Source organism: Hylobates moloch, unplaced genomic scaffold, assembly GCF_009828535.3.
Source record: "Hylobates moloch isolate HMO894 unplaced genomic scaffold, HMol_V3 SCAFFOLD_10, whole genome shotgun sequence".
In the NCBI taxonomy this organism is placed as follows: domain Eukaryota; kingdom Metazoa; phylum Chordata; class Mammalia; order Primates; family Hylobatidae; genus Hylobates; species Hylobates moloch.
This window is the reverse complement of record NW_026652285.1, coordinates 82,814,040-82,835,310: the sequence shown is the minus strand read 5'-3', so window position 1 is coordinate 82,835,310 and position 21,271 is coordinate 82,814,040. Positions and strand designations below refer to the sequence as shown.

The window sequence follows — 21,271 nt, the reverse complement described above, 5'->3', positions numbered from 1 at the left end:
AATATGTATAACTATATATATTTATATATAAATATGTATAACTATATATATTTATATATAAATATGTATAACTATATATATTTATATATAAATATATATAACAAAAAAAACAACAACAGAAACAACCTAAATGCTCATTAATGATAGACTGGATAAAGAAAATGTGGTACTTATACACCATGAAATACTACATAGCCATAAAATGGAATGAAATCATGTCCTTTGCAGGGACATGGATGGAGTTGGAAGCCATTATCCTCAGTAAACTAATGCAGGAACAGAAAACCAAACACTGCATGTTCTCACTTATAAGTGGGAGCTAACGATGGGAACACATGAGCACATTGGGGGAAACAGCACACACTGGGGCCTGTCGGGGGTGTTGGTGTGGGGAGGGAGAACATCAAGAAGAACAGAATGGATGCTAGGCTTAATACCTAGGTGATGCGATGATCTGTGTGGTATACCACCATGGCACATGTTTACCTATGTAAAACACCTGCACATTCTGCAGATGTACCTCTGAACTCAAAATGAAAGTTAAAAAAAAAATAAAACCATCTTTCCTCATAGTGGTAGACTTACCTAAACTACTACATATATGTGTACATAGTGATTAAAAGTATGAGCCTTAAAATTGAAAAAAAAAGACAAACATCACTGGATTTGTGGAGGTCAAGGAATTGTGAGAATTAAGTGGCTAGTGGTTCTATTTCATGGCTGTTAAAATTTCTTAGGGTGACTGCAGGGGTAGAGATGGATACAAAGATAGTAAGCCTGGAATCAAAGTTTTTAATAAATATGGGGAAGTGCCTAGAAGAGTAAATGACATGATGAATACAGTTAGAGAAACGATAGGTCAGAATGGCATAAGCCCTCATCAGAGGAAAGATTTTGTATAGGAATACAAAATAGAATGGTTTAAAAGCAACACTGAGGGCCGGGAGATTACCTATTAGTGTTTGGCAGCCTTGTAGACATTAAGTGGGGAAAATAGAACAGCTTCCACTGAAGCAGAAAATCACTCAGAAGAATATCAAATTTGAAATAAGGCAAAAGGGTAGAAGTGTCTGCAAAGAGGTTAGAAACAAAAAGGGTGTTTGGTTGTGTTTCACAGGTGTAAGGTAAAGGTTTTAGAGGAAGGTTTCCTGGTGAAAGAATTCAGGGTGGAAGAAGTCAGGAGATAAGTGAAGGTAAGAAAATGGGAAAAGATAGAGAATTGAGAGGCTTGCCTTAGAGTAGTGGTTGATGGCAGGCATAAGAGGTGTGGGATTAACTGGCCTCGGGGTTGTGCTTTGAACTTGAGCTTCTCTCACTGCTGAACCACCAGGCCTGAGAAAATCTCTATTTACTAAATGTTTTAAAGTGTACCAAGTCAGGGCAGGCACAGTGGCTCACACCTGTAATCCCAGCACTTTGGGAGGCCGAGGCGGGCGGATCATCTGAGGTCAGGAGTTCAAGACCAGCCTGGCCAACACAGTGAAACCCTATATCTTCTAAAAATCGAAAAAGCACCCAGGTGTGGTGGCACACACCTGTAGTCCCAGCTACTCGGGAGCCTGAGGCAGGAGAATCACTTGAACCCAGGAGGTGGAGGTTGCAGTGAACCAAGATCGTGCCACTGCACTCCAGCCTGGGCAACAGAGTGAGGCTCTGTCTCAAAAAAATATATGAAAAATAAATACAAAACTAAGTGTACCAAGTTAACTTTCAAATCAATAGACGAATCTCTTTCCCACTCACTCATCTTCACTTGCAGGGCTCCACAACTCTCCACAGCTCCTCCCACACCGTTGTTGGCCGTGCAGCAGTAAATGCCATCATCACTGTCTTCCACACTCAGGATGGTGAGGAGCTGCCCATTCTCCCGGATGCTGTACCGGGTGTCAAAGAGCCTGCAGGTCACAGAGAAAAATGACAGATTAGTGCTTCATCTGTGATTTTTTTTTTTTGCCATGATTAATTTATCAAACTGATGACTTGTTAATGAGGAAGTAGAATAAAGGTGAGAGGAAAATTGAGTGAGTTCTGAATAATGGAATAACCTTACTTGATAATATAAAGCTAACATTATATACTCATCTTTCTTAGGGTCTAATAGTCAAAGTACCATAGTCCTTCAAAAACGCTTTCAAAGAGTGATACCTACTGATAAGACAAAATGTCAAGTTTACTTTATTCAGGAAAGCATATAAAACCAAGATATAGGTGTCTTCTCCCAATAATTTCTGGGAAGCAGCAGCTATTAATAGATTATGAACATGCATACGTATAAATACGACGAACAGAAAGGGTTAATTATTTATAGAAGTAACTAATGATTAGTTGAATATTCATTCTTCCGTTAAACAATTACTTATTGTATGCTAACAAGTGCCAGGCACACTTCTAGTTACTTGGGACACATAAGGAAGGAAAACAACTTCAAACTAAAAATATATATGCTTTACATATATTATCTATTTAATTATATGCAAACCATTTGTTGAGAAAGGAATTACGGCAATAGAAAGAAATTGGAAGAGAAGCAGCAATATAAAAGAGAGTTTCTTTTAACCAAATAAGAGTTTTTTTTATGCCAAATGTGTGTGGTGAGCAGAATAACAGTCCCACAAAGGTCCTTCTCTTATTCACCAAAATCTGTCAATATGTTACCTTATTTTGCAGATGCTAAGAATCTTAAAATGGAGTGTTCTGGACTATTCAAATGGGCCCTGTGTAATTATAAGTATCCTTAAAAGATGGAAGAGGGAGGCAGATTGATAAAGGGAGGTATGACAATGGAGGCAGAAGTCAGAGTGGTGCCACTGCTAGTGTTATAAGTGGAGGAGGGAGCCTCTAGAAGCTGGGAAAGGCAAGAAATCAAATTCTTCCCTAGAGCCTCCAGAAGGAACTCAGCCCTGCCAACACTTTGATTTTAGCCCAGAGAGATTTATTTCATACTTGGGACCTCCAGAACTATAACATAGTGCGTTTATGTTGTTTTAGGCCACTAAGTTTGTGGTAATTTGTTACAGCAAGAATAGGAAATAAATACAAATTTTGGTACCTGGAAATGTGATGCTGCTGCAACAAATACCTAAAAATGTGGATGTGGCTTTGCAATTGAGGAATAGTTAGAACCAAAAAATATTTTGAAGAGCATGCTAGAAAAAGCCTATATTTCCTCGAAGAGACTGTTAATAGAAATATGCATGTTAATGATTCTGCTCCTGAGGAATTGGAAGGAAGAGAGTTGCATGGTAGAGAAAATCTAAATCATCTTAAAGAATACCTACATTATCGTGAACAGACTGTTGGTAGAAACATGTATGTTCAAAGCACTGCTGGTGAGGACTTGGGTGGAAATGAGGAGCATGTTACTGGGAAAGGAAGAAAAGGGGATCTTTGTTGTGTGGGACACAGAACTTAGCTGAATGATGTCCTGCAATCATGTGGAAAAAAAGCTTGTGAATGATGAACTCAGATATTTAGCTGAGGAAATTTCTAAGCAATGTGTTGAAACTGTGGCCTCATTTCTTTTTGCTGGATATAGTAAAATTCAAGAGGAAAAAGATAAGTGGATGGAAAAACTGCTAAGCAAAAAAGGAACCAGGACTTGATGATTTGGGATTATCAGCCTATCCAGATTGCACAAAATATTAGCAAACCAAAGTCAACAATACATTAGAAAGATCATCTATCGTGACCAAGTGGAATTTATCCCTGGAATACAAGGATAGTTCAACATATGCAAACCAATCAATGTGATACATCATATCAACAGATGAAAGGTAAAAACCATATGATTATTTCAGTATATGCTGAAAAAGCATTTGATAAAAATTCAGCATACCTTCATGATAAAAACCCTCAAAAAATAGATGGAAAATACCTCAAAATAATAAAAGCCATATACGACGGACCCACAGCTAGTAGTATCATACTGAATGAGGAAGAACTGAAAGTCTTTCCTCTAATCTGGAGTGCAACAAGGATGCCCACTGTCACCACTGTTATTCAACACAGTCCTGGAAGTCCTACCTAGAGCAATCAGACAAGAGAAAGATATAAAGGACCATCCAAATTGGAAGGGAAGAATTATCTATGTTTGCAGATGATATGCTCTTATATTTGGAAAAACTTAAAGACTCCACAGAAAACTATTAGAACTGATAAATTCAGCAAAGTGGAATAAAAAATAATATTCAACAAAATAAACATACAAAATAAACAAAATACAAAATAAAATAAACATATGAAAATTAGTAACATCTGGATATGCCAACAATGAACAATATGAAAAATAAATTTTAAAATAATCCTATTTACAGTAGCCACACATAAAATTAAATAGCTAGGAATTAAAGAAGTGAAAGATCTCTATAATGAAAACTATAAGAAACCAATGAAAGAAATTCACGAGGACACCAAAAAATGGGAAAATATTCCATATTAATGGATTGGAAGAATCAATATTGTTAAAATGTCCATAATACCGAGAGCAATCTACAGATTCCATGCAATTCCTATCAAAATACCAATGACATTCTTCACAGAAATAGAAAAAAAAAAAACTAAAATTTATGTGGAACCACGAAAGGCCCAGAATAGGCAAACCTCTCTTAAGCAAAAATTAAAAAACTGGAGGAATCACATTGCCTTACTTCAAATCATACTACAGAGCTAGAGTAACCAAAACAGCATGGTACTTGCATCAAAAGAGACACATAGACCAATGGGACAAAACAGAGAACCCAGAAAGAGATCCACACACATACAGTGAACTCATTTTCGACAAAGTTACCAAGAATATACACTGGGAAAAAGACAGTCTCTTCAGTAAACGATGTGTGGAAAACTGGATATCCACATACAGAAGAATGAAATTAGACCCCATCTCTCTCCATATACAAAAATCAAATCAAAATGGATTAAAGACTTAAATCTAAGACTTCAAACTATGAAACTACTACAAGAACACATTGGGGAAAATCTCCAGGACATTGGTCTGGGCAAAAATTTCTTGAGCAATACCCACAAGCACAGGCAACCAAAACAAAAATGGACAAAGGGGATCACATCAAGTTAAAAGGCTTCTGCACAGCAAAGGACACAGTAAACAAAGTGAAGAGACAACCCGTAGAATGGGAGAAAATATTTGCAAACTACCCATCTGACAAAGGATTAGTAACCAGAATACCTATAGAACTCAAACAACTTTACAGTAAAAAATCTATTAATCCAATCAAAAATAGGCAAAAGATTTGAAGAATTTCTCAAAAAAGACATGCAAATGGCAAGCAGGCATATGAAAAAGTGCTCAACATCATTGATCATCAGAGAAATGCAAATAAAAACTATAATGAGATATCATCTCACCTCAGTGAAAATGGCTTATATCCAAAAGACATGCAATAACAAATGCTGGCAAGGATGTGCAGATAAGGGAACCCTTGTACACTGTTGATGTGGGAATGTAAATTAGTACAACCACTGTGGAGAATAGTTTGAAGTTTCCTCAAAAAACTAAAAATTGAGCTACTGTATGATCTATCAATCCCACTGCTGGATATATAAGCAAAAGAAAGGAAATCAGTGTATCAAAGAGCTATCTGCAGTCCTATGTTTGTTGAAGCACTGTTTATAGTAACTAAGATTTGGAAGCAACCTACATGTTCATTAACAGATGAATGGATAAAGAAAATGTGGTACATATACACAATGGAGTATTATTCAGCCATAAAAATAATGAGATTCAATCATTTGCAAAGACATGGATGGAACTGGAGATCATTATGTTAAGTGAAATTAGCCAGGCACAGAAAGACAAACAGTGCATGTTCTCACTTATTTGTGGGATCTAAACATCAAAACAATTGAACTCATGGACATGGAGAGTAAAAGGTTGGTTACCAGAGGCTGGAAAGGGTAGTACAGGGATGGGGGTGGGGGAGTAGGGGATGTTTAGTGGGTACAAAAAAAATAGAAAGAATGAAAAAGTCCTACTATTTGATAAGACAACAGAATGACTATAGTCAACAGTAACTTAGTTATACATTTTAAAATAACTTAAACTGTGTAATTGGATTGTTTGTAATTCAAATGATAAATGCTTGAGGGGATGGATACCCCATTCTCCATGAGGTACTTATTTTACATTGCATGCCTGTATCAAAACATCTCATCTACTTCATAAATATATACATATAAATACACATACTATATACCCACAAAAATTTTAAAAAATTAAAATTTGGAATACTTACTTAATGAGAATTTTATTTCTAGTCCAGGAAATCTCAGGCTGGGGGTAGGATTCCACTGCACACATGAAAGTAGCCACTTCTTCAACTAAGGCATCCACTGTTTCAAGAGGAGTGGTGATGACAGGAGCTGAGAGGAAAGGAGAAATCAAAAGAGAACATTCTAGAATTTTGTTTACTAACCCTTCCTTAAGCAGTCAGAAGCCATTACATACCTGAATGAGAACTCTGTTTCCCCAGAGTAGAAATTTGCCAAAAGAAAGGAAGAGCTTATGTAAAGAATGTTGTTTCTACCTCCAAACTAGGCATTTGAAAATCAAAAGAGAAGTCTCTCAGGAGAGCAGGGCTTAGAATTTATGATATATGAGGAGAGGCAGATCCAAGTTTTATGGGGCCCAAGTTTGTGCAATTTGAGTGTACTTTTTAAAGAAAAAATATAAAATTATGAATACAAAATTTCTGTGGCCACCCCAGTATCATCAGCGTAAAAGGAAGTGAGTCTGAAGGGAAGTCAGGGTGGAAGAGGATAATAATTTAAAAAATTGTTTTTTAAGAACAATTTTCCCATAATTTTATAAAAATAGACACTCATAAAAGCACATTGCTAAAGCTTACTGAGGGTTTTAGAAAGGCCTCCTGCAAATGAGAGAATCTGAAGTTTAAGCTTCATCAGATTTATAGAGAATTCACTTTGGCATATAACTAGAGAATGAAGAGACACCACTTTGTGAATTGTACACTTTGATGGGTAAAGCGCATGGTATGTGAATTATATCTCAAAGCTGTTTTGTTCTATTTCATTTTTTGTAAGACAACGGGAGGAAAGGCTACAGACATGGTCCTTTCTTTTTTCTCACTCCTCTGTGAAATGAGGGCTACCTGCATTTATACAGTAAATTATATGGTCGCTTCAGTTAAAGGGCAAGGTATAAATCAAAGCCAAATAAGTATGATTGATGTTTAGAGGTGAAATAGTCAGTGACAGACTTATAGAGCAACTAGAACAGACTGGCACATTGTTTGGCCATAAAAGATACATCCACTTTCTGAATAAACCTTATTATTTTTGGTAAAGTCAAAGGCAAGCTCATCTGCTGAGAGTGAGAAAAAATGGTGAGTGGGAGTGTTTTACTTGCCCCATATCTCCCTTGCTCATGTCATTTTATCTTTTAGGATTCAGTTTAAGCATCCATCTCCTTCCACTTTCCCTGACATGCTCGGCAGTTCCAAATGCCCTTTCCCTTAACCTTATGTTATCCTGTAAATGTCATTCTTATAATGTCACTTGTCACACAGATACTATTAAAATGATCTGTTTACGTCTTTGTTCCACACTCAATTATTAAAACCTTGAGCTTTAGGTCAGGGATCATGTTTTAGACATCTTTTAATTCCCAGGGTGAGCACAGTGACTGATGTACTGTTTAAATGAACAAAACTGTATTTATAAGGCCTTCACAAAAGGAGTAAATAAAAAAGTTGAAAGATAGTAGTTGAAATAAGAAAGCAGAATTTTTATGTAAAATGACATCTTATACACAGTCATCAGGGCCACGTTCTTCCCAGCTTTTCAACAGAATAATCATTATAATATACAGAACATAGTACAAAGAAATACAGACATGGACACTATTAAAGTCTGTTAGGAGATATAAAGTATAGAGTGACAGGCACTAATACACCTCTGATAGAAGTTTGAGAAAAATAAAAGAGGGGAGCAGCCCAGAAGCAATATATAAAGAGATAAATAGCTGATAATTTTTCAAAACTGAAAAAGAAACCCAGAAATATTAAGTTGAAAGTACCCACCAAATGACAAGACAGATTTAAAAAAGAAATACAGCTGGGCATGGTGGCTCACACCTGTCATCCCAGCACTTTGGGAGGCCGAGGAGGGCAGATCACTTGAGCTCAGGAGTTCAAGACCATCCTGGCCAACATGGTGAAACCCTGTCTCTACTAAAAATACAAAAAATTTAGCTGGACATGGTGGTGCATACCTGTAGTCCCAGCTGTGTGGGAGGCTGAGGTATGAGAATCGCTTGAACCCAGGAGGTGGAGGCTGCAGTGAGCTGAGATCGCACCACTGCACTCCAACCTGCGTGATAGAGGGAGACTCTGTCTCAGAAAAAAATAAAAGAAATTCATACTTGGACACATTGAATTAAAACTGTAAAAATTAAAGATAAATAAAATCGTACTCTACCAGAAAGAAAAAGATTAATTCCTAAATAGGAATGCCAATTTTGGGTAACCTGAGATTATTCAGCAACAACAATTGATACCAAAAGGCAATATGCTAATACCTTTACATGACTGAGTAGAAATAACTGTTAGCTTAGAATTATACAGCTAGCTTAGGTAATAATTTTAAAGTCAGAACCCTTATAAACAAATATTGAAAGTGTTTACCACACAGAGATTTTCTCTGAAATAGTTACTAGAGTAAATAAACTCAGTAAGGAATAATTTATACCAGAAAGAAAGGGGTGAGTTATAAAAAACAATAGCATAAATGGTGGTGAAATATCATTGCAATTTTAACATACTATGGAATATTAAAAAAAATCATGAATTTTTGTGTTTAAAAAAGAGTGGAATTAAATTCTAGACAATTATAAGATCAAAGTTCAGGGAAGAAATTTAAAATGCTAAAGTAGTTAAAAAATGCTAAGCTCTTCACCATAAACAACAAGAGGACAGAAATATTGAATAACTTCAAACAAAGAAAAATCTATGGTTAAATGATTATGTTAAAACTTTATTAATGGTTACCACTAAAAAATAGATAAAATGCAAAACTTCCAAAACAACAGGAGAAAAAAAGAGGTACCAGAAAGGCTTTATCAGTCAAAAACAAAAGCAAAAACAAATGGGAAGAAGAGGAGGAATAAATAAGCCAAGAAAAAGCATGGTTAACAGAAGACATAAAATAATATGGAAGAAACAAGTCCAAATATACCAGAAATCACAGTAAGTGCTCATGGTATAAGCTGACCTATGAAATGACAGATGCTATCAAACACAAAAGAGACACCTAAATAAAATAAAACAGAAATGTTAAAAATAGAGGGGAGAGAAAATATGTATAAAGCAAACAATATCCCAAAGAAAGTGACATAGCAATAGCAATATAAGAAAAATGTAATATAAGGGCATATGCATTTATAAGAAAAAAGAAACATTACTTAATGATAAAAGGAACAAGCCATAAAAAGATACAACAATCATGAAACTTAATTATTTAAAAATATGGACTCAAACCCAAAAGTAAAATTATTACAAGAGTACATGGAGAAATGTTTTAGCATAATGTAAGCCTTTAAGAGATCTCCTTCAGACACTAATAAATCAAACAGAACTACAGTAAAGATATAGAAGATATAAACATCAAAATTAACACTACATATAATGTACATTTATAAAACAATGAAACAATTAGAGAATACATTTTGTAAATGACGCATAGATGAAACATTCAAACATAAAGAAAATATACCAAGCTACATAGGAGATTTTAACCCAGCTCAAAGAATTGATTTTATATAGTCTGTATTTTCTAACCATAATAAAATCTGTAAGAAATAGGCAATAAAAGGATAGTAAAAAAAAAAAAAACAACAACAAAAAATCCCCATCCTGTTTATAGATCAAAAGATAAAAATATATATGTAGTAAAGCAGAATAACAGAATTAGTAACATTAATTAAACAGATATGCACATCAACTCTAAGCCCTGATAGATGACACATATTTTCAAATGCCCATGAAAACTAAAGCTTAAATAAATTTTAAAAACATAGATTATATGTCACATTCTTGGACCACAATTCAACAGAGCTAAACAGTAATGAATATTTAAAAACTAAAATCCAAAGAATTAAGAATTTTAAAAACAAAATTGTTCGCATGTAGTAAAGGGTGTGGTAAAATCATCAACAATATTCACAGAAGAAAAAGATTAGATTATCAAAGAATACTTCTGAAAAAAATATAATGCCCCAAAGTTTTTCAGGTAAGTTTTAAAAAACTTTTAAGAAAGAATTAAGTCTCAAGTTACATAAAGGCTACAAGGAGCCAGGTGCAGTGGCTCATACCTGTAATCTCAACACTTTGGGAGGCTGAGGCAGGATGATCCATTGAGCCCAGGAGGATCCACTGAAGGACCCAGGTGTTTGAGACCAGACTGGGCAACATGGCAAGACTGCATCTCTACAAAAAATACAAAAAAAAAAAAAAAAATTAGCCGGGTACAGGTGGCACACATCTGTAGTCCCAGCTACTTGGGAGCCTGAGGTAGGAGGATCACTTGAGCCCAGGAGGTCAAGGCTGCAGTGAGCTGTGATTGCACCACTGCACTCCAGCCTGGGTGACACAGAAGACCCTGTCTCAAAAACAAACAAAAGCTATAGGGAATATAAAATGTAGAAAGCTTCTCAAATCAATCTTTGGAATAAAACAGTGCTAATGTAAGTCAAGCAGGATGTAAAGCCCTAAAGTAAAATTTTAAAAAGCAAATTTAATCATAAATTTCAAAATTATTACTATGCATTTAGGCAGAAAAAAATCCTTGCAAAAATATAAGGATAATTTAATAGAAAAGTCGTTTAAACAGGATTTACTATAGTCATAGTTTAAAAGATACCTGTCACAGTCAAAAAGGCAGTAACAGAGTTAACTATCCATTCCCTACTTGAAAACCATTAGTAGAGTAGGAATATAATAGTATTTCTTTAACATGATAAATAATGTTTCTCAACCACTGAACTTGATAAAACTAGGAATAAAAAAAAAAACTACACAATACATTCACACACATTCACAGGCTGATTCAAATTTGGCTTGGTGCAGTGGAGAGAAAAGAGTGTCCCAGGCAGAGGAAACGGTACCCGTGAAAGCCTGAAGACGGAGGGAGGTTGGTGACCTAAGCCAATTAGAAGAAAACACAAACATTTATAAAAGATGGGCGCAAGAATGAAGAAGTTAGAAAGGAGACTGAGAGGAAGAAATCAGAGTTGTAAGCAAAGCCAGTGGAGGCTATTGGCAGAGCCCAAGAGTAGCACAAGTTTCACAAAAGAGGGAGAATCAAATGCTGCCAAGATGTTAAGTTAAATAAGGACCTAAAAGTGCCCATTGAGTTTCCTGATGAGGAGGTCATGTTGATTTTGGTGCTTGCAGATTTGGTGGAAGCCAGATTGCAGCCGTGGGGGTTAGGTGGTGATAAGGAAGTGGAAACTGAGCAGAGGGAAGACGTCTTTTTGCAGCAGAGTTTAACAATAGAAGGGAAGAAAGGGGCTGCATGGTGCTGGAGGTGACTATGGTGACAAGAGTGGGTTTAAATACTGACTGGAAGCACCTGGTAGAAGCAAAAATGCAGGACATTGGAGAAAAACAGGAGATAATTGAGGGAAATAGGTCCCTGAGAAAGCAGATAAATGTGGGGCTTAGAGGAAGAAAGACGGGTTAACCAAGGATGGGAAGAGAAAGTCCTCTTAAGCACAGTGAGGGAGAAGGTGGACAAGATGGATGCAGAGAGGTAGGTTTTTTCCCTTTGCTGGTAGGAAGCTGAAGAGAGAGCTTCTTATTTAAATGCTTCTCTTTCCTCAATGAAGTAATAGCCTCTGAAATTTGTAAAGACACATGCACACCTGTGTTCACTGCAGCACTATTCACAATAGCAAAGACATGGAATCAACTCAAGTGACCATCAATGATAGACTGGATAAAGAAAATGTGGTACATATACACCATGGAATACTATGCGGCCATAAAAAGGAATGAGATTATGTCCTTTGCAGGATCATGGATAGAGCTGGAAGCCATTATCTTCAGCAAACTAATGCAGGAACAGAAAAGCAAACACCGCATGTTTTCACTTATAAGTGGGAACTGAACAATGAGAACACATGGACACAGGGAAGGGAACAACACACACTGGGGCCTGTCAGCAGGTGGGATTGGGGGAGGGAGAGCATTAGGAAAAATAGCTAATACATGCTGAGCCCAATTATTTAGGTGATGGGTGATAGGTGCAGCAAACCACCATGGCATATGTTTACCTATGTAACAAAACTGCACATCCTGCACATGTACCCCAGAACTTTAAAAAATAAAATTACATACATACACACACATATATTATATATATGTGTGTGTATGTGTATATATACAACATATACACATATACATACACACACATATATGAGAGAGACTGAAAGAATGAATAGCAAAATGCTAAGAGCATTTATCCCTTGCTATGAGTATTATGTGTAATTTTATATTTTTGTTTTTCTGTATCTTACAGGATTATTTTAAACAATGAATACATATTGCTTTCATAATAGAAAAAAATTGTAGCAGATAGAATGCCAAAGAAATGTTAATTTTCAAAATGCAATGGAAGCAAACTTGTAATTCATAAAGTTTGAGAAAGTCAATCTCAATAAGAAGTTATTTTCTAAACAACGAATAAATGAAATAAGCAATTAATAGTATAATCATCTAGATATTGAGAGATAAAGAACAAAAACAATATTTTATTAAGCTTGTGGAGTGTGGTTAACAATGAGCCCAAAGGTTAATTGATGATGTTGAATGCTTTTACTGTTTAAAAAGAAAGACTAGGCCGGGCGCAGTGGCTCACGCCTGTAATCCGAGCACTTTGGGAGGCTGAGGCGGGGAGGATCATGGGTTCAAGAGATTCCTGGCCAACATGGTAAAACCCCGTCTCTACTAAAAATACAAAAATTAGCTGGGTGTGGTAGTGCAGGCCTGTAATCCCAGGTACTCGGGGAAGCTGAGGCAGGAATCACTTGAACCCAGGAGGTGGAGATTGCAGTGAGCCGAGATCGCACCACTGCACTCCAGCCTGGGTGACAGAGTGAGACTCAGTCTCACTATGAAAACCAGGCAAAAAAAAAAAAAAAAAATATTGAGCAACTAGACATTAAGAGGCAATGTAGTGGCCAGGCGCGGTGACTCACGCCTGTAATCCTAGCACTTCGAGAGGCCGCGGCGGGCGGATCACGAGGTCAGGAGATCGAGACCATCCTGGCTAACACGGTGAAACCCGGTCTCTACTAAAAATACAAAAAATTAGCCGGGCGTGGAGGCGGGCACTTGTAGTACCAGCTACTTGGGAGGCTGAGGCAGGAGAATGGCGTGAACCTGGGAGGCGGAGCTTGCAGTGAGCCGAGATCACGACACTGCACTCCAGCCTGGGCGACAGTGCAAGACTCTGTCTCAAAAAAAAAAAAAAAAAAAAGAGGCAATGTAGCACAGGACTTGAATTCACATCCCAGCTCCATCACTTACCCACTCTGCAAGTCAGTTAACCACACTTAACCTCAGTGTCTCAGCTATAGATCGAGATAATATAAAGCCTCCACATAAGCTCGTCACAAGGAATAAATAAATGGAAACCATTTAAAATTGTCATTGGTCCACATGGAGCACTGTGCAAATGTTACTTGATTCTATAATTTAGAAAAAGAAACCCAGGCTGTTCAATTGTTTTCCTCTTCTTTATTACATTCAAATTTATTATACCATTAATATTTTTTCTCAGGCAGGGTGTGGTTGGTGGCTCATGCCTGTAATCCCAGCACTTTTGAGGCCGAGGTGGGAGGATCACTTGAGCCTAGGAGTTTGAGACCAGGCTGGGCAACACAGAAAAACCACGTCTCTACAAAAAATTTAAAAATTAGCTGGCGTGGGTGCACGCACTTTGTAATCCCAGCTACTTGGGAAGAAGCTGAGGTGGGAGGATCAATTGAGCCTAGGAGTTCAAGGCTTCAGTGAGCTGTGATTGCACCTCTGTACTCCAGCCTGTGTGACAGAGCAAGACTCTATCTCCAGAATAGTAATAATATCATCATCATCATCATCATCATCTCCGGGAACCTATCCTAAGGAAATAATCTCACATATAGGAAGGCATATAGGTCACTTTTACTGCAGAAAACAGATCAATTGTACTAAATTCTATTAATTGTAGTCAAGTGGGAGAAGATTGAGGCACACAGTTTTGTCTTCCACAGGTTTGCAAGAGCCACTTGGTAATTTTTTAGGAATTTTGAGAGGTGATTGTTATATACAATCATTATTAAAAACTAAGTTGTATACATTTATAGTTAAGTATATTAAAAACAAAGTATTAATACTTGACATTCCTAATGATTTAACTACATTTTATTATTATATAAGTTCTCGAGGTTATCTGTAATGTATCTGTGTGGTAGAAATAACATATGAAGGATGCTACTACACATGCTATTTCCCAACTCAGTGCTCAGTATTTGATAGTAGCTTGAGACTGGCCACAGACACAATAGAGTTTTTTACTATAGAGTGTTTATACTGCAGAAATAAACAAGAGCAACAAATCCAGGTCTTTTTTTTTCTCAGTGAGGTGAATATTAAACATATACTAGCACACTGTTATCTAAACAGAATATTCCTTAGTCACCACACATGATGTTTTGAAGATTATTAATAATATAGAATATGCTTATGCTTTAGTGCTAGGTAAAAATAGCAGGCAGCACAATGTTATTAGCACTTTAAAAAATACATAGAAAAAAAATGGAAGAAAATATGCCAATGTGTTAATAGTCCTGGAAGTATGGATGACTTCTTCTGTCTTAAACTTTATGTATTTTGCATTTTCAAAATCAATCTTAAATACCATGTGCTACTTTTATAAGAGATAAACTTTATGCACTAGTTTTATTTTCACTCAATACACAGATGCAGAAGTGGCAGAGGTAATAGACTTACTATTAATGTTATCTTTCCAACGAGATGACACATTGGAGGTGTCACATGAACTGTTGAGATCAGTTAAGATCAAAGAAGTAAGTCTTAGAATGTATTGGAAAATAGACATGGAGAAATATGGAATGTGTTACTAAGAACTTTACTGGCCGGGCACAGTGGCTCACGCCTGTAATCCCAGCACTGTGGGAGGCCAAAGTGGGCGGATCACGAGGTCAGGAGATCGAGACCATCCTGGCTAACACGGTGAAACCCCGTCTCTACTAAAAATCCAAAAAATTAGCTGGGCGTGGTGGCGGGCACCTGTAGTCCCAGCTACTCGGGAGGCTGAGGCAGGAGAATGGCATGAACCCAGGAGGCGGAGGTCACAGTGAGCCAAGATCGTGCCATTGTACTCCAGCCTGGGTGACAGAGCAAGACTCTGTCTCGAAAAAAAAAAGAACTTTATTAAGTTAACACCTTCCCATAAGATTCAGTGATATAACAGTCATGTGTGAAGTTTGACTCTGTTTTTACTAATATTAGCATCTAAAAGTGATTAAGAATCTGGTATGTGCCATGCATTATACTTTTTATTCATTATATTATTTAACACACGAAAAAACATAAAGGTAGATACTATTAATATTTCCACTTGCAGACCAGAAATGGAGACTAAAAATGGTTACATAACTTGTCTACATATCACAAAAATAGGAAGTGATAGAGCTGAACTAGCTGAACTTCAGGTTTAAAGTTGGTTTATACTTCCTTTCTCTAAGACATACTGCATCTTCAAGATCATACCGATTATGCATAGATGGATAAAGAGAAGATGTGCATCAATATCAGTTTCTATACACAGAATGCAAAGTCCACATTGCCCATATTTCCAGTTATCCAAATCTGCTTTCCAGTTTTCATTGATGCAATCACATGGATCAGTTGTATTTAATGATATTTGTTGACTCAGCACACTGTCTCTTGTTTACTTTCATTCTACTATCCAGCTTTCATCTCAGCCAGAGCTTGTTTAAACTAGGGCACTATTTCTTCTCTCAATCCAAGGAATACATGAATAACAAATACATGAAAATGAACACAATCCTTTTCTGGACCCGAAGAAAAGCTTGACTTGGATATCAACTGCTTGATGAGAAGGACGTGACATTACCTTTCCTTTGTATTTTATGGGTTCTCGCATATGGCTATTGACTTACCAACTTTTGATTATTTTTTGATTGACATGACCCAATGATTGGGTACATAAAGAAACAAGGTGTATTTGCTCCTTTCTATTTTAGTAAAATTAGGGATCTGACTTGGAAAATATTCATGTTTCTCTAACATTATGAATGCAGTATTTTTTTTAGTATAACAAAACACTTTGGGGTTGGTTTAAACTTTTTAACCTTCTCTTCCAAGCCTTAAATATCCTTGTTTTACTTCGTGATCCAAACTGTACCTCATGGTATGCTGCCATATAACTCCAACTCCTTTACTCTCTAGTTCTTTAGCTGTACTGACCCTGGAAAGTGCCAGACCTGAATTAATCCAGCCATCTGTCCTCCCTACCCTATGTTCACATAGCACTGCTGGGTATAGTGCAGCAAATGTTAAGGTCAGGGGCACTATAAAGAAAGCTGCAGTTCCTAGTCCCAGCTGGGTTCTCAGCATGGCCCGTGTGATCCTCTCATCTTCCTGAATAGAGCCACTCCTTTCAGGCCCCCTTTCCACCCCTCACTTGTTACTCTCCTTCAACGACATCAGGTTTTATTTCACTGAGAAGCTGCCTACTTCATTTACTTTTGGAAATAAGGTAGAGTTTAAAGAGATCTTGAAATTTCTTCTCCTTCCTTCTTTTCTTTAAGGTCAATAATATTTGAAGCAACTCTGTTTACTCAAACATGCAATGAGTAACTCTTTCAGTGCACGTCAATATAAAATATTCATCCAGGACTGTGTGTCCTGGATTTCAATGACAGCTGTGTCAGTCCTGACTTAGTCATACGTCGAATCTGTGAATCCTATCCTTATATACATACAATTTAAAAGAGGAGGTTGTTCAAATCTATCTAACGATAAAATCGCTTACACTCAAACACTTCAAGGTATTGTAGTAAGTGGGGTATTTTGAAAGTGAGACTTTTGACAGTTCTTTGTGCATATTAAGCAAATCCAGAGCTGCTTACATGAACTCTTATACTTCTGCAGAATCTAACATCACACCATACATTTAATACTCCCTGATAAAACATTAAATGTTATTGATGTATGTAGTTAAGCCAATTATCCAGTGAAACATTGGCTACTTTCATAAACGACAGTTTGTAAAATTCTGTTACTTGGGTTATGGCGTTGAATTCATCATTGAAAATATCACTGGTTGAAATGATTCAGAAAGACAATGATTCTTGCCCTTATCTTTGGGCATTAGGAGTCTCAATTAAGCTAAAATGAAAACTATGAGCAATTAATTCTACAAAGTTGGGTATTAATTTTTATCAAAAAATGATGTGCAGAAAGTCAGAAAAGAATCCCCTGAATACTTTTGTATTATTTTAAATATGTCAATTTATTAGGTAATACGTATTGTACAATTTCCTTTATTCATTCATGATAAAGGACTTAGGAAGAAGTATATTATCTAAAAAACTCTTTTTGTTATTACCGTCTGCCAAGAATAGGGAAAACAGTAGTTTTCTAGAAATAGTAGAAATAGTTTGGGTGGGCCATTTTTATTAGTCTCAGTAGTATAATGGCCAGCACGGTGGCTCATGCCTGCAATCCCAGCACTTTGGGAGGCCGAGGCAGGCAGATCACAAGGTCAGGAGATGGAGACCATCTTGGCCAACATGGTGAAACCCTGTCTCTACTAAAAATATAAAAATTAGCCGAGTGTGGTGGCTTGTGCCTGTAGTCCCAGGTATTTGCGAGGCTGAGGCAGGAGAATCGCCTGAATCTGGGAGGAGGAGGTTGCAGTGAGCTGAAATCACACCACTGCACTGCAGCCTGGCGACAGAACGAGACTCTGTCTCAAATAATAATAATAATAATGATAATAATAATATTTTATTGTGGTTCTTTTCTACCAATGTATTCCTCACCCTTCAACATTTAAAATTTTAAGGACTGTGCTTTCATGATATTAGTTATTCTCAGGACTGGTGTATGTAGTAAATAAATATTTGTTCTCCTAGACATAGTGTTTTGGCTAAGGGTGATGTTAAACTCATACTAATTTAGATTTTACAGTACAATAGACTGAGAAAAAATTGCTTTAATTTTTTGATTTTAAAACCTAATTCTAGTAGTAAATAAATTATAAGAAATGAAATTGGGTGAATGATCTGGTTAGTTTATTTAAAAGTCAGGGTGTCTGGCTTTGTTATCTCTATGCCACTATATTTCAATATTTTCAAAATACAGATAGTGTGCATTTGAATTAAGGGCTTTATTTGTAAAGTTTGGAAATGAAAATCAATTCTTTCTAGAATATAAATTAAGACTTATTCAGATAGAGAGATTTTGGGGGGGTTGTGTGTGTGTACAACAAATCCTTATTTGAATCATCAAAATCAATTGTCCTGCTCTTTATAAGACCGTATTTTAGTATTTCACCCTATCATTTTTATGTAACCACACGGTTTAGAAATATACAAATACTACTTAAGACAACCCATACGTTCAAACATCCAGCGGCCTTACCGGACATCCGTTGTTTGATCAGGAAGTATTAAAATAATCTGAAGCCCATGTTAAGTCTTTCTGATTATTATTAGCTGTTTGAAAAGATCTAGGGTCTCTTTTATCTGTAGATGCCTTAAAGTATTCATTAGAAATTAAATGTTTAAATACATTTGAAGATACTATTATACTCAAGTAAAATGGAAAAAGAGAAGCAACAAAATGAAACAAAAAAATCTGTGAAATCAGATTGTTTGTGAAGAAACCCGTATCTTATTTGCATGTGAACCTCGACCTTATGGCTCCAGAATTTTTAGTGAACCACAAAATCTAAAGATACGTTTTGCATCTATATACAGATACCACCTTCATTTATCTACACAATACAAACTGTTTCAGAGCTTTGATTAATATTAAGGGAAAATTATTAATTTGAACATGTCCTAAAGCAAAAAACTCTTTTTACTCTATTGTATAACATTTAATTTGAAAATTCTTTACCACAAAATCTCAAGATATGTTTCGCATCTATGTACAGATACCACCTTCATTTATCTACACAATACAAACTGTTTCAGTGCTTTGATTAGTATAAAGGGAAAATCATTAATTTGAACATGTCCTGAAGCAAAAATCTCTTTTTACTCTATGGTATAACATTAAATTTGAAAACTCTTGTATTGATACCACTCGTTCTGCTTTCTCATGTCTTTTTTAAAAAGATTTCAATGATGCCCTTAGTCACTTTGCAAATCACATACTTTCCAGTCTTCCTGATTTCAAATACGCTAGTCGCAGTTTCATAATACACTGGCCAGAAACTATATCACTGGACATTCTTGCTACTGCAACAGGTGTTTGTCAGTTTCTTAAGTTGCTTTCCTTTCCCCTGAGGTGGTGTTATTTCCGGTACATTCCAAAGGCTCTGAAAAAAACTTTTGCAGTCTCTTGCCAAGCCAAATCATGACTCCAGCTTCAAAGTTATTTAGAATCCATTGTCTTCCAGGTTTATTACACAGGCAAATTGTGTACATCTTTCTGTATTTCCAATTTTTAGCAACTAAAATATTTATTAAGAGTTTGGCAAAGCTAAAATTGAAAATAAAAGTGATTTTTATTCAGAAGTAAATGCTCTGGATGTCTGAGAATGGGGTTGATTCTATTCCTGGCAAACCTGATGCAAAAAGGTTTTCATCATCCACTTAGACCACCCTGAAATTCGACATACGCATAAACAAAATAGACCTTGATAACTTGCAGTGTACATGCTTATGTTTTGCCCTGGAAGTCAGAGCTCTGCATGCACTATGTGGCTAAGCTTTTTATTGCAGAACTTCAGAGTAAAATATTGGTAGAGAGGAGACCATCAACCAATTGCTTATTTATATAGTTTCCTCCCTCATCATACATTTCACCCTTACTTCTTCAAGTAAAACCCAAGCCCACCATACTATAAATCAGTCGTCGTCATATCTCATACACACACACTTTACAACCATGACAAGGCAACAAGAAGACATGATTGCTCAAACCAACCTTTTGGAAGTTTCTCAGTTCCGCTGAAGGCAACCAGAGTAAGAATATGTACCAGTGGAATGTTGACGAGCTCTCTCATGATTAATCCAGGCTCACGCGGGACAAAGTTCCTTCTGGGCAACTCAAGGAAAATGCCTCCACAGTTTACATTTTAAAGCATACTTTGTTGCAAAAGGGTCGTCTGCTAATGACTGTTTGTGTCAGCAGCTCCACAGGCTCTAAGTATAATCAGGAATTCTCAGACTTGGCTGCAATGATGGACACAGCCAGCTGGTGAGCATCCACGTAGGCCAGTAATGCAAGTGTAGGGCTGGAGGAACAAGGGCAAGAAAATCCCTTTAGAATCCCTTTTAAGACAGTGGCAGAAGGACAATACCAGATGCCTTTTGCAACCATCGCTGTATTCCCAGAGGTATAGGTGTCCTGACCTTCGGACTCAGCACAACACCTCTCCTGGACTCAAACCAGAAATCTGGTTCTATTCAGTCTTCACTCCTCCCCATCTCTCACCCCACCCCCACTCCCACATTCAGCCCATTCCAATTCCTACAGATTTTATCAACCAAATAGTCCTTGTACCTTCTCTCTGTCTTGGGTCTTAACCATTCTCTATCTTTTTTCAGATAGTCCCTCCTGCTCAAAAGCCTTTAGGGGCTCATCATCACATAAAAATATATTTAAACCTGCCTAATCTGCCTAATATGACAGGCTTTACTGGAATCTGCATGCTTTGTTGTATGTTGGTATTATCTTTTATGATCCTGTTTTTTTTTTTTTTTTTTTTAAAGTCTTGCTCTGTTGCCCAGGCTGGAGTGCAATGGGGTAATCATAGCTCACTGCAGCCTCAGCCTCCTGGACTCAAGTGATCCTTTCAGAGTAGCTAGGACTACAGGCACTGCCACTACAGCAGACTAATTTATTTTTACTTTTTGTAGAGATGTGGGTCAGGCTATGTTGCCCGGGCTGGTCTCAAACTCCTGGCCTCAAGTGATGATCCCACTTCAGCCTCTCAAAGTGCTGGGAATACCGGCATGAGCTACTGTGCCCAG

At 36.8% G+C, this 21,271-nt stretch overlaps 1 protein-coding gene across 3 annotated transcripts in view; it reads right to left on the bottom strand.

Moving 5' to 3' along the window:
• The window catches only part of MUSK (muscle associated receptor tyrosine kinase), a 131,573-nt gene extending 111,158 nt beyond the window's left edge, over window positions 1-20,415 (bottom strand). For all 3 annotated transcript variants that reach the window (XM_032162682.1, XM_032162681.1, XM_032162683.1), the window contains exons 1-3: window positions 20,223-20,415; window positions 6,249-6,375; window positions 1,744-1,895 (exon numbers count right to left, since the gene is read on the bottom strand). In XM_032162682.1, coding sequence (XP_032018573.1) covers window positions 1,744-1,895; window positions 6,249-6,375; window positions 20,223-20,301 — 358 coding nt within the window. In that variant the 5' untranslated portion in view covers window positions 20,302-20,415. The remainder of the gene's footprint in view (window positions 1-1,743; window positions 1,896-6,248; window positions 6,376-20,222) is intronic.
• Window positions 20,416-21,271: the final 856 nt, after the last annotated feature.